The following is a 14,906-nucleotide window of genomic DNA, read 5'->3' as shown; positions in this document are numbered from 1 at the left end:
GCAGCACATTGACAAAGAGCGATTAGTACAACATTGTCGATTCAAGGACAGCTTTTGGTGAGGGACTAGAAATTAACGTCCATTACAACCTTACTCTTTCCCAAATTATTTAGCAGCTGATTGTCAAGGACTACGACGTTCATTTCTCATTTGCTTAACTGAGTTTGCTGTGTAACATATATAAGGGATCATTGCGCCCTTTTCTTTTAAAAGAAAATCTGCGGACGCTGGATATTAATCTCTTAATAACAAGAATGAAGAAAATATGAATGCAAGTATATTGTAACATGTATCTCACATCTAAATGTTTATTTAAAAAAAAACACCTTAGATATGAGAAAGTAATAAAAAATATATATAAATTCGTAAGCTGAAAATTCAACCATATGGTCCTATCCCCAATCCCGATCGGTAAAATAAATGTCCAGATGTTTAACAATATATTTTTCTGACTTCTGATTGCTCCTATAACGTGGGTCAGTGGCTGATATGTATCCTAAGCAAGACAAAAACATATATGGAGAAAATTATAGGGAAGAAGGAGTTTTTTTTTTGTAATACGTAATTATACTTTTCATATTTTGTCGCTTTCCTTTGTAGGCTAATCGTGACGAAGATGATGAAATTGATGTAGATACACGGAAGATCACTCATTCCGAGGGGAAGACTTGAACTTTCTATCAGGAATACGCATGCAACTTCTTAGAAACAAATTCCGAAATCTGTTCGAAGACGTGCAGGGTTCCAAAAATTGGGAGAAGTTGCTCAGGTTCTGAGTGAACATGTACGTGATATTGATGGTGTAAGTGAAAACTTCAGAAGCAGGAAATGAAGGGATTCCCTGGATGACGCACGTCTTCCACAACATGTGACGCTGTCGTACTTTGCCCTTGTAACACTTTTCCCCGACACAGAACTATTGTCTTATCAGTGTTTCAGAGAAGGTAGGTGAATGGTATTTGATTGGCTTGTGTCGGGATGGGGTGGCCTCAGTTGACAATATACTTCGTTGTGCATATGATGTAATTAGGGCTTAAAATGCGTGTGTGTACTTAGAAATAAATAGTGAAGTGCAGGTGTTTAACTTCATACTACCAGACGGGGAACCGTTATAACAACATATCAACACTGATTGGAAAGTTACTTTTAAAAGGTAACTCAGTTGATTTGAACCAGAGACCCCTTGATTACAAGGCTATGGCGTTACCACTATGCCATCGGGGAGGCCATGTCCTCCTAACTTATTCTTCAAGCCGTCGCACACAAGACGGCCAGGGGGAAATGGAGTGCATCCGTTTTCTGGGGTGCGACAAGGTCCACCTTGGATCCCCTCTGTCACCAATAATATTTAAAATATCAACGGCAGGTTGCCAAGGACATTCTTATGCCCAGGCTTTGTTATCTAAGTACCACAAGTATAAGGACACCAGGTGGGGCAATAAAAGTGCCTATATTTAATTTGCTACCGTGAGATAACATATAATGTTTATGACGTATATTGAGGTAAAGCCATGTGAATTGTGAAACGTAAAAAAATAACCATCTTTCTAGAATCTTCAAGCGTGTGGGTGAACATAGTGTTTGTTGACGACGTGATCTAAAACTTGTAGGGTTAGATTTTCCTCTAGAGGCTTAAATCTATTTTTAAATATTAATCATGTAACAAACTGATAATGGCACCATTTTAAGAATTGGGTAAGATTACGACGCCTTCATGAGCTTATAGTGTTTCTGCTTGATATTGATTCTTGCTGTTTAGTATACTGATTTGCCATTTTTCGGAGATCCGTGGTTCGGATATCACTTTAAACTATAGGTCCAGTCCCGGTTAGCCTATCTGTGCATAAAGTGGACTTGAAAACTCAAAAAATGCAGTTTCTGTGCTAGTTTTCCACTGTTAATGTGAAATTTAAAGTTTTGAAAATAAAATTCAAATCGTTTATGCCTACGCAAATGCTTTAGCACAGACTTCTGCCTTCTTTGTACGTGATTTACGAGGATAATAACGTTTTTTTTCTAATGCTGCTGCTGCAACTACTACTACTATTATTACAATAATAATAGTAATGTTATATTATTATTATTACTATTAGGTCTGTATTGCTGCTACAACCACTACAACTAGCATAAGCCTAACCTAACCACCACAGATTTACTACCCCAAAAAGCTACCAGCCAATGGGAATGCTTGAAAAGGTTGTAGCAGCAATCCTAGTAGTAATTTCTCCCCCCCCCCCCCGACAAAAATTCTTGGTTGCGCCTCTGCCCATTACCAACTTGTCCTTGAGTGACGTTATCAAAGTTCAAGGGAAAGAACAGCAGGCAGGTGATTCGTGATCGTGGATGGATTGAAACACAGTCAGAGGGAGGGAAGCGAGGAACTCTGCAAGATAAAAATATAATGAATATTACGAAACAATGCAATTGTGCCTTCATAATGTCTGTGAACTGATTGTTTTATGATCTCCAATGAAATAAAAGATCTCTATCACTTGTGTAGATGACTGATAGGAAAATTAGAGTAGACACAAAGGACGAAGGACCAAAAGGTTGAGCAAGGACCTTTACACATAAGAATGATATCAGCGATCGGGTGCGAGAAAAATGAATATTCACACATTAGCATGCGAGATTATTAGTGAAGTTGTGGTGTGAATTTGGGAAGACTAAGTTATAAATTGGTAGGATGATTTATGATAAGTGCAAGCATGCATTCTGAACAGTAGTTTAGTGCCTTAAAGGTGCTGGAGCGGGAAGTTTGAAGTAAAATATGTACTTGATTATGTACGCGAATTTTGTATTAAAAGATGAACTAGTGAAGTGTGTAAAAATGTATGCGAGGCCGTTTACCCACTGTACCCCCTCGAGAATTACGTCGAATCGACATATTCAATGTTTTACGTAATGTAAAAGTGGTTACACTGCATCGTTAGGAAAGCACAAATAACAGATATTTGATCACAAAGAATGGCCCACGTAAGTTAAAACCTGCAATTTCGGAGTATTTTCGCAGCTCTTCCTTAGTAACAACGGTTTGTATGCACAAAATATCGAAAGAACACGTCGAAAATAACTATCAAAACAAACCTAACAATGATACGTAAATTTTTAGCTGCTGTTGTGGAAAGTAGTTTTAGGGGCTATATTCACTTGCACGAAGCCTTCGGGCTGTTCTGCTACACAGTAAAGTAACACGCTAAGGTGTCGAACTTACTTAACTTCACAATAACACATTTCCGGGCTAGACTCTAGTTTACGTCCTTCTTGCCCGTTTATGTCCATCTTGCCTGTTTACGTCTTTCTTGCGCACTCCTTCTTGCCCGTTTACAAAACCGTGCTAGCAGACAGCCGGCGCTCCGGCATCCGTAGGGTAAGTAAGTTTTTCTTTTTACACTTTCTGTCACTAATCTTTCACGGGAACGAGGTATGCCTAAGAGGTTAGGTTAGGTTCCATTAGCACTCATTTCACCCCTAAATATGTGCTTCATCATCGAAAAATGTCCTCAGTATGTTCAATCACGCATATCCGGACAACAGCGGTTTTTCTCGATTTTCTCCTCCAGGAAATTTTTCCTCGCCTTGGGATTTACTTTGTTGAATTCCTTATAAAATAACCTTTCCAACGATATGACACGTATTCCTTAGGAAAAGGAGTAAACTAGAGTCTTACCCATTTCCGCCAACAAAAATCAGCTGAAAATGTTCATAAACAACAATCTTCCTAAACCATGCAAAATATTCCACTTTCTCCAGGGGGTACAGAGGGTCAAGGGTACCAAGTACGTTAAAATTCTGGGATCAATTACAGAATACCGGGAGTATTTCAGATTGCTTTCAAATTCGGCATACTCACTAATTTTGGCATCCTAATCACGAATCTGCAGTTAAAAATTGGCGGTTACATCTAGAAAATTCTAAAAAGTAGAAAGAAAGTGATTTATGAAAGAAACAACAATCTTTTGCAATGATTAGCGTTCTAAAACTATGTTTATGAATTCCCTGAATTTTAACTATGCTTGCCTAACCTAACCTAACCTTACGTGAATGGTTCGTGCGGCAAGTATGTTTTCCACATTTACTGAAGATGCCATATTGTCACATGTAAAGCAACGCTCCATGGAACGGATAGCGAATTTCACTTGTTCACATCATCAAACATGGCGACCATTGGTATCGACAATCATAGCGGTAATGTATGCACGGTATTTCACATTTTTCAGACGTGACTGCCAATTTTTAACTGCAGATTCGTGATTTTGAGGTCAAAATTAGTGAGTATACCAAATTTGAAAGCAATCTGAGATACTCTGTAATTATACAAAATTTTGAAATATCGTAAATGTAAATTTTTAGTAGGATTAGTGCAAATATTTGTCACATTTTAAGTGCAAGGAAAGTTGGTTACGGGGTGAGCAGTAAATTTAGAGGTGTATTTAGTCTTGATAGTCATATATGATATCAGTCATTTTATTATTCTTATGTGTATTCGAAGTTCATTTTGTAGTTCCTTTATTGCAAAGTACATTCATACTAATAATAATTATTGTTCATTGCAGACATTTGTCACCAAAAAAAAAAAAAATGTTTGGCATGTGTTCTTTAGCATGGTTTATCTTTATCCTTTCACATGATTTGCTAGTTTTGTGATATTTTCGCCAGTGTTTTAAATTGAGCATGAGCGAAAAATGCAACCTGGGGCCATCTGCACTATGTGTGGCCAGTAACTTCCGATTGCTGAATGCTAATCTCGTTGCCTGTTGAACTGAATGGGTCTATACACTGCCAAACTTTTCCTGTGGCAGCGCCAACCAGATTATGTCCTTAGGGAATCTCATTCTCACCTTAAGGTGAGGTGTGATAGTTTTGCACCAGGCATGCATTTATTTAAATATCGTCGGAATTGGCACTGCTACTAAGGAAAACCCATGCATAATTTGAGAGTATGAATTTCCTCTCATGTTGCAAGTGGAAGCAGTTTTTAAAGTTGATTATTAAGCTACATACAGTGTTTGAAAAATATGAATAAGTATTTTCAGAATCCCATGTATTCCTTATGGAGAGACAACTTCAAATTCAAGTTGCAACTGAGCAAATGGGAGTTTCGACTCCTCCTAGCGCAAATATCATCTTCAATGGATCCTCTACCCCATCATTTTTTTTCTGCCATCGGAAGTTTGATATTCCCAAGAAAACTAATAAAATAATTCTCCAAATAAGTGTGATGCATTTCTCCTTGCCTCGTTGCCAAACCTGATGCAGATAAGAGCTAACTTTCACCTTAAATTGAGCTAAAGTTGACTTTCAAGGAGCTAGATTTACGAAGGCTGGATAAGTGCCTCCCATAGTAATTTTAGTTGTCAAGGGAGGTGGGAGCACTGCTTTAAAGTGATGACAATCTATTCTATCACAGTCTTGATCTGACGGCATCACCCATCTCAATAATCCACTGATGGTCATATGAAATCGAAAATAAGGGATTACCGGATAACAATATTTTCATCTTCACCTCAACCAAGGTGCTATATAAAAGTAGCTGGGGAGGTAAGAGGGCGTGGGACGATGCAGCCAATATAATAATATCACATCACATGCAAAATGTATCCTTATAAATATATGAAATATTAATTTTTATTATAGGAGATATCAATAATCGTACCTTTTGTATCAGGGAGGATTATATTTTAATTGAACATTCTTTTTTCTCGAAAGGTGAGGAGCTAGTAGGGTTAATTTTAAAGTAAAAGGGGCAAAAGTTGGTCTGTGGGCCAGGGCTATCATCATAGTGGGGCAGGTGCCACAGTTCACAGCCAAACGAGTGCACGAAAGAGCCAGAGGGCTAAGTTGGCAACAGTGCTCCCCAGCTGCCTCAGGGAGATAGACATAGGGGAAATTGTCCCTCTCCCCCTTAAGCTTTACATTGGAGCAAGATGAATTGTGCTATAGATGTTATTTTCACCGAAGTGAAGAGTTTCTCACCTTATTGTTGGTGAAAATGTGCTTTGTAAACCTTTTAGATATTTTAGCAAGTCTGAAGTTTGAGGCAGGTAGCACAATCAAGCTAAATAGCAAATGCTTATGCACAGTGTGCATTGAACTTCTTTGTTTACTTTTTTTTTTTTAGCTGCTTTTGCATGAATATAGGAAGAACATGTCAATTTATGAAACAGTGTGTTTTTCAATTTTCTACAAATGCATTAAACTCTGAATTTGATGCTGCACACTTAAATAATGTGTTCATTATATTTGATATTTTTTTTCTTGTGTACAACTATTCATAAGTGGTGAATTCCAAATGCTTTATCAGGACACTTATCATTTTTTTTAGAACTGGATTTGAACATTTAGGTGCCATGGCAACTGGGCACCCTGTATTTTTCAATCCATGTATGTATATATTTTATGCAACATACAATTTGTTTCATTCAAAACTTGGAAACTGCAAATAATGCAGATATTTAGCCCCTAAATGTGATCCAGTTACATGAAATTCCTCTTATGCCAGAGTACTTTTACCATTTTTGAACATACCTAGGATAATTTACATTTGTGTATTTTAATTCAGCCCCTTGAGTTGTGATAGTTTTCTTATTTGTGCTTTTGATGTATTAGGCCCGCTTTAGACAAAAGCATTTTCCTTTGCATTTTTCTTAACATTTATGCCACAACAAAAATACTACCATGGAAAGTGAAAAATCTTATGGCATATCTCAAGGATAGAATCAGTCCTATTTCCGTAGCATATTTCGTCTCGTATAATCAATCAGAAGTGAGCTCTAGGTCATGAGTGCAAATGAAATGATGACAGAGTGAGATGTGAACAATGTATTATCACTGCACATTTTTAAAAGCTGATAACTATTCAACTGTGAGGAATAACATTTCCTATAAAAAAGGTATTAAGTACAAACAAATGGCTCTGCTTAAATACATACTTTATAACACACATAGTACTCGTAAGGAAGGATAAATTAGTTGTTTCAATTGTAAACACCGGACACTGGCTCATCTCGTTTGCACTTCATACTGTATATATTGTCTAACATTTTCTGCATGCTTCATGTCACAATCACAAATGCTAACTGGAATATTAAATGAAATGCTTCCTTGTAAAGTTTTGTCTGCTACAAAAAAAATGCTGGGTCATTCCACGTCAATTCATCCAGGCCATGTCACCCACCATCCCCGATTTTGATGAAATTCAGTATACTTATAGAACTTTTGATGCTGATTACAAAAATGACAACTTTTTTAAAATTGGTCAAGGGGTTCAGAAGTTACGCACTTTTTAAGATCTCCATGTACGCCACAAGCGGCTCCACTTTGAATGACACGCATTAGGTTATAAACGATCGTATCTTCCCTCGGGTTTGTCGTAGAAACTTCAAGTTTGTTTTCTTTTGTTCAGAATAGTATAAGCTTTCATTTAAATAACGTTTCAGATGAATGCATCAATAAACATGTATTTTTATATATAGTTTTATGTATTTTTTTAGAAAAATAAATGACTAACTTCAAGAGTGAATTTCATGCAATGCCCCCCCTTCAATTTTCCCCCAATTTTATATGTAGGTAGCTCAGAGTGTGTACTAATGCCTGATGAAAAAATTGCGGTGGGCGGTTCAGAGACAGGGTGATAAAAAAATAATTTGCATAAAATGACATTAAAAGTAAATCTTATTAAAAATGCTTATGTATTTAGCACAAAGCCTGAAGTACAATGTGTTTCAAGTTACAATATTCAAAATTTATGTTCACTAAGCATAGGCGTAACCTGGCGGCGGCAAAGGGAAGCTCTTGCCCTCTCCCAAAATTATAGATTAATTTAAAATTTGTAAGTAATAATTACAGTGGAACCCTGATTTAAGTTCCTCGATTTTACATTTTCCTTCATTTTGCATACAATCTTGATGGTCTGGTTAGAAATTTTTCAAGATTTTACATTTTCCCGCGTATTAAGTTTTTTCAGCTTGGTCTCCTGGATAACGTAAAATTGAGGTTCCACTGTATCTAAGTTAGTTTCAACAGTCTTCATTTTTTAAATTTTATATATTATATAATTATATATATAATTATTATTATTAACATTTCCAAGTTTAGCAAATTTATCTTCGAGAACATTCTTTTTGTGCATTTTATCTCAATATGTAAGTTCTTTTTTGGCTACTCTTCATGGGGATACGTAATATGAAGTAAGAATTAATACTACACATTTGTGCTAATTGATTTTTTTCAAATGGAGCTTTTTCGCCACATACCACAGAAAATATCCTTCTGACGGGATGGTTGGAACAGTAAAAATACTTGTAAAGACTTCTATAGTATAAAGCAACAAGTACGACAATTATGTAGAAATAGTATTCAAGGCATAAATTTCTTAGTAATCATCTAGGGTGAAATGACAACAACCCACAGTACAATGTGTGAGCGATTGCAAAGTACTACAACAGTACCAGGAAGTATGCACTATTTTGAACTTACAGGTTCCGTAAGTTACTTTTTACAAGTAACTGAGTTACAGTCAATAATTAAAAAAAGTTACTCAGTTATTGTTACTGGTACTTTGAAAGTAACTGAGTTTCTTTTACAGTTACTGTAACAGCAACGTACTGTTAATGATCATTGATTTGTGTAAACGTTACACAAAATCAATGATCATGAAGACTTTCGTGTTACTTATGTTTCTAGTACATAATATGCCTTCATATATTTACATTATTACTGCTAATAAATTATGGAAAACACAGTCAGCTTTGCTTGAACGATTATAATTAAAAATCATTTGTATGCTGACAACGGTATTTTGAATATGGTGTCATTGATTCCACCTGCACCTATTTCTTTCTCCTCCATTCCAAGTTCAACAATATCCAAGGATCCACTCCCTCGACAATGACTTTTTTCCTAGCTGGACAACAACATTCCAAACGAACGCAGCAGTCTACCAAAAACAATGGAGTTTTCACATACAATTAGAAATTAATTACAGTAAAGCGTGGATGTTCTAAATTTTGCATGCAACAAAGCATAGCTTCCTTGCCAGCAATTCCAAGAAAATCCTTTCATGTAGCATCCGGAGAAGGTACATATTTTATTTTTATAGTCTGGAACAGAATTGTCCAATTTAGCTATTTCCCTACTGCAAAAAGTAACTCTGTTACCGTTGTTAACGTTACATGTACTTACTTTTAAAAGTAGCTAATTACAGTTAGAATTCCTAAATAAAAAGTAACTGTACTTGTAACTATTTACTTCGAAACACTAGTTGTTTAACAGTCAGAGCAAAAATAGTAAGTGCCGATGTAATATGTTTTGTAACTGTATGGTTTGACTTTTGTGAAGAACTGGCTTTCCGAATTCCAACTGTAAACAGTTATGTACTAGCATGTGTGTGCGTGACTCAAACTTGTTTGTAGGATTGCTTCAAAAGTCCACGTGAAAATGGCGATGCAACTATTAAATTCTTGATTCCACTTGCTCCATCAACTTCCGACTACTGGCCACAAAGAATTCTGTGTCCAGTGGACATTAACAACACAAATGGATGGACATATGTACTTAGTGATAAGTCAAATACTTTAGTGTGTTTCAAATCGTCAAAATATCCATCTAAAATGTGAATGGCACAATTTATAGTACATGAAATTTTGGCAATGCATAGAGTACAATTTTTAGGTACTATCTTGATGGGTAACTTGGAAACTATCGTCGGGTTGATATAATCACAAAGTTTTCCATCGCAAAAAAATAGTGTCCACGATTATTTGATAAAAGCATTTGGAAAATCACAATTATTACTCTTTATTCGTTTGTTCCTCAGGTGACAGGAGGATCGCAAAATATATTTAACTTATAAATTTTGAAGGGGGCAAATGCTTCCCTTTGCCCCCGCCAGGTTACGCTTATGCTTACATTCACACATAGTGAACATAAATTTTGAATATTGTAACTTGAAACACATTGTACTTCAGGCGTTGTGCTAAATACATAAGCATTTTTAATAAGATTTACTTTTAATGTCATTTTATGCAAATTATTTTTTTATCACCCTGTCTCTGAACCGCCCACCGCAATTTTTTCATCAGGCATTAGTACACACTCTGAGCTACCTACATATAAAATTGGGGGAAAATTGAAGGGGGGGCATTGCATGAAATTCGCTCTTGAAGTTAGTCATTTATTTTTCTAAAAAATTACATAAAACTATATATAAAGATACATGTTTATTGATGCATTCATCTGAAACGTTATTTAAATGAAAGCTTATACTATTCTGAACAAAAGAAAACAACTTGAAGTTTCTACGACAAACCCGAGGGAAGATACGATCGTTTATAACCTAATGCGTGTCATTCAAAGTGGAGCCGCTTGTGGCGTACACGGAGATCTAAAAAAGTGCGTAACTTCTGAACCCCTTGACCAATTTTAAAAAAGTTGTCATTTTTGTAATCAGCATCAAAAGTTCTATAAGCATACCGAATTTCATTAAAATCGGGGATGGTGGGTGACATTTTCACAAAATTCTGGATGATTTGACATGGAATGACCCTGCTGTAAGATATTTGGAAGCATTTATGCTAGAAAAATTGCTAATGGAAGTGCTTCCGTCTAAAGTGGGCCTAATTTTATACTTTGTGCTGCATTTAAGTAAAATATAATTTTAATTTTTTTTTTGGCAACTTTTTTTTCCTTCTAATTTTTAGAAGGAGAATTTGTAAGTTACTGCGATGAATCAGAAGCTAGATGTTGAGTATGGATTTAACTCCCTGTTTTTCAAACGCTTTTGGAAACTGCATCGGTTGATGTTCCCAGGGATCAACTCCATTCCATGTGCTTTGTTTTTCTTCCTACTAGCCCTGGCCTTTTTAGGTGAGAGTTCGTATTTATTAAGTAGAGATGGGGCAGATTAATTGGTATGTCAGTCTAGTGGTAAAACTGCCAATAAATCTTTAAATGGCCTGTAATGTAGTGCAAAATTCAGCCATATTGGTATCATTTTATGAATATAAATGTACAGTGGTGGGGGGAGTGCAGTTTATTTTCCCATGGTAGATAAGGTTTAGCATAGTGGACGGGTGTGGGGAACTGCTCCTGCTATTAAATGTATAATTTATGTGTAAATAGTTCTTTTTCTTAGTAAAAACCTATTGCTGTCACATTCTTACATATGTGAATTAACATGAACATTTGCAAAGATCCAAACCTTGTTTCTTTCGTGAAGGAATGGGAATGCTGTTTTGACAGTAAAGGTTTTACTGTACCATCAAGACAAGAAGAAGGGGGGAGTGCAAGGCCCCTGACATTCTCAATCTCTGTCATAGCAAAAGTAAGATGATCTGCCTTTATCTCCTCAGTAATTGACCCCAGGTACTCATTGATTAGAGGCTGGCTGAGCTCCAGAGCTGCTTCTTTCAGGAGCATTGTCTGAAAAATTTCCTCAGATCACCAACTCTGGAAATCAGACCTAAGTTTTTCATATAGAAGGGATATGTCCTGGAAGATCGAACAAATATTACTATAAGTATTGTTGATTTGGGTCCTGCACCATGGCTGAGAATTCTAAGGTGTCATGCTTTGGGCTCTGGCTACAGGATGTACACTGATTTGAGTCTCCTGGGGCAAAGCATAACAACTTTTCTCCTGGCCAGTGCATGTGACCGGTGGCCACCCACCATCGTGAGGAAATTGGGGACATACAAATGAGTACCTGTAAATTGGTCATGGAAACCTACAATGACTGGGGGTTCACCATGCTGTCCACACATCAAACCATAACTGATTGGATGATCGCCCACCTCTACTGAGGCATGTAGGAGTGAGATCTCCAGTCGGTAGATGGGCCCTGGCCCTTACCGGCGGTTGCACCATGGGTTATTATTATTGATTTGAATTCGTTGAACAAGAAAATGGACTGTTACACATGTTCCAAAATGTAATAAAATAAAGAAATTCAGAATTCTTGGAAAAGAAAGCTATTTGTGCGTAGAAATTAATGAGCATTGTATACATTTCAATATTTTAAGGTTTTGTTTGTATTTTTATTTCTTGTCTCTTTTCTGCCACTTTGGCTAATCGTAACAATGAAGATATGGGATGATTAGATTGATGAAATTGATGATGCAACGACACCATTTGCGCTTTTGTGACGCAAGGACTTGAACTGGAAGTATTACTAAGATCATGGTGGCTACTCACCTGGAATTCCTTGAATTCCGGGAATTATACTTGAATTATTGGGTTTGAGAATTATGCGTTTATTCTGCTTGAATTTTTCTCCGTAGATGTGAAAAATTGTAACTTGTAATATATCAATTCATTTAGATTAATAAAAATGCCCCAAGGCAATTTTTTTACAGTTTAGCATTTATTTTTATTGAGGAAGGCAAAGATAAGAAAGCTGCATGGAAAATACAATAGGATTCTCTCAAACAGTTTACTTGGTTAGTGTCCTTTGCAGAGCAATCTATCTGACAGGCAGAAGATTATTGCAATATATCATGAAGTTGATTAGGTAAATTTGAGTTTGAAATTCTTATACAATTAACAATTTTTTGTAGATTAGTATATTCCGTAACATATGAGACTTGTGTTTGTAGATTGGTATCACACAGACACTTTATATTGTTAATGTATGTGGGTGGTGAGAGGCAGTAATATGTAAGGTCGAAATTGAGAAAACATCAGCTTGGACCCTTGAATGTTTGGCAAGTTTGCCTTGAAAACCGGGAGTGGCCACCCTGTAAGGCAAGATTTGGACATGTTTTAAGAGAGAGAAGGAAATGCAAATGAATGTTTATTTTTATTTATATTTAATAGTTATTAACAATAACGGTGGTGAACATTGAGACTCACTGAAACATAGACTCCTCTCAGATACAGGGATAGTGTTAGGTACTGGCAATATTTAACAGCACAGAGAGATAAGAGCACAATACTTTCATGGATAATAAAAAAATCATTTATTATATAATACAGTCCTTATACAGGTAACCTATATACACAAAATGAATGTAAAGATTATGCATGTTCGATGTTTGCTTCCCACTTACAATACGTTCCATAGCCGGACAATGTATATTAGATTATGTGGGACCCACTAAAATACATCACACTTATTTTTATGCTGAAGATGGAGTAGCTCAGGTTTAGCACAGATAACCTTGTGTTGCCACCGGATGATTATACATTAAAATATAACTAGACTTAAGACACTAATTCCACACAAGGATTCGTGCCACTGAACATACCGAAGAAGTTACTTTGTTACCTCAGCTCAGATTTTTCCCTAAAGAAAGTTCTCTTTATCCTGTGTGTTCGTAGCCATGTACTGTAAATTCACCTTTGTTGTGATATGTATTTTTTCTACCTGCCAGAAAATGCACTAAATATGGAAAGTGAATCATGACAGCCAGAGCTGGCCCTATAGGGTGGCATTCACCCGAGTACTTGCTCTCCAGGGGAGAATGCGCTAGATAAAAATAATAGTTTGTGTGCATTTTTTGTGCCAGTTTATAGGATGCTGGTGCTTCCAATTAAGTTACTAGTCTGACGTAGCCTGCATTCGTATATTATTTTGACATACTTAAACATATCCAAAATTACTGAAATCATAAACAAAGTAGCTACTACATAAATATAGTGTAGAATTCCAAATATTTGCATCAAACATACTTAACATATATTGTTTCTTTACTTACAGAATGAAATATGATGAATATTATTTTATGGAAAAAAATGCAAATTCACTGCAGTGTCAAAATTCAATGAAAAGTAAAGAAAACAATTATGTTATTGGATATGATTAAATATTTCTACTTTTTAGTTAAAGTAACAATATGATATTGAAAATTTACGGTTTTGCAATTAAATAAAATGAGTCATACTAGGGGTACATCATATTCATTCATTGATTGATTGATTGATTGATTTGTTGTTTTAAGTCCACTTTATGCCCAGAGAGGCTAATCAGTACTGGACCTACAGTTTAAAGTGGGATACAAACCACTGTGCCATATGCCTCCACCTGGTATCAAACTCGGGATCCCTTGATTATAAGGCAACAATACATCAGAATGAAAACTAAATGAAAATGTAATAGTGTTTACATTATGATTTTGTAGGAAACCTGTCCTTCAGACTAAGGAACAAGAATTGATTAATAATAATACGTCACGCGAGTAGTTTATGCCCCAGGCCCCATAATGCAAGATTAGGCTATGCCAAATACTTAATGACATACAGTATTCACTTCAAGACCTCACGCTAGTGCTGCTATTCCTGTGAAATCAACCGTCCCTGTTGCACATCAATACTTATGTTTTTCTGCACTCACATTCGGTCCATTTTTTAAGGCATTGAATTTGACTTTCTGATATATCATCGCAGCCTCCATTTGCCAGCATGCACACACCCTTCTTCCCAAACAGCTTACAACAAAAACAGAAAATCTTATTTTTCCTCTTCAAGTACACCAATTAGGCTACCTTCTGTAGACCGATTCCTCATTTTGCGTGACATGTTTATAATGTCCAAGTGAAAAGTATCAATTATGACCATTAATATGGTAATCATGATTTATGATGCGAATAGGGCCCTTTTGAATGATTTAATCAAATTCGGACTGTGTAAAACTGACTGCTCAGAAGATGAACATGAAACATACTCCTCCTCGCAATTAGTTCCTACATTTGGCACCAGGTTCAGACGAGCTACATTTAAGGTCACCGCTGCCACTGGTACACACGACTTGGACTATATCACGAACACACTCCGTAACACCACCATCAACACTAACACTAACACTAGAACCCTTGACGTCAAGTGTATCTACATTATTTCTGTTTATCATGGCGACATTTTAAATGGAAACCAGTATTTACAGGCAGCAAGGTTGTTTTTTGAAGGCACCC

The 14,906-nt window shown here is 36.2% G+C and overlaps 1 protein-coding gene across 4 annotated transcripts in view; it reads left to right on the top strand.

The window, feature by feature from the left end:
- LOC145985057 (lysosomal cobalamin transporter ABCD4-like) overlaps window positions 1–14,906 on the top strand; it is a 168,077-nt gene that overhangs the window by 87,166 nt on the left and 66,005 nt on the right. Inside the window, exons 1-2 of one of the 4 annotated variants that reach the window (XM_083118589.1) lie at window positions 2,355–2,681; window positions 10,701–10,866. In XM_083118589.1, coding sequence (XP_082974715.1) covers window positions 10,725–10,866 — 142 coding nt within the window. In that variant the 5' untranslated portion in view covers window positions 2,355–2,681; window positions 10,701–10,724. The other 3 variants (XM_083118592.1, XM_083118591.1, XM_083118590.1) reach the window with 3 other exon arrangements.

The sequence above is a fragment of the Lepisma saccharinum genome, chromosome 3 (assembly GCF_977018435.1).
Source record: "Lepisma saccharinum chromosome 3, izLepSacc3.1, whole genome shotgun sequence".
Lineage (NCBI taxonomy): Eukaryota > Metazoa > Arthropoda > Insecta > Zygentoma > Lepismatidae > Lepisma > Lepisma saccharinum.
Note: the sequence above shows the minus strand (reverse complement) of the source record. Positions and strands in the feature narration are given on the sequence as shown.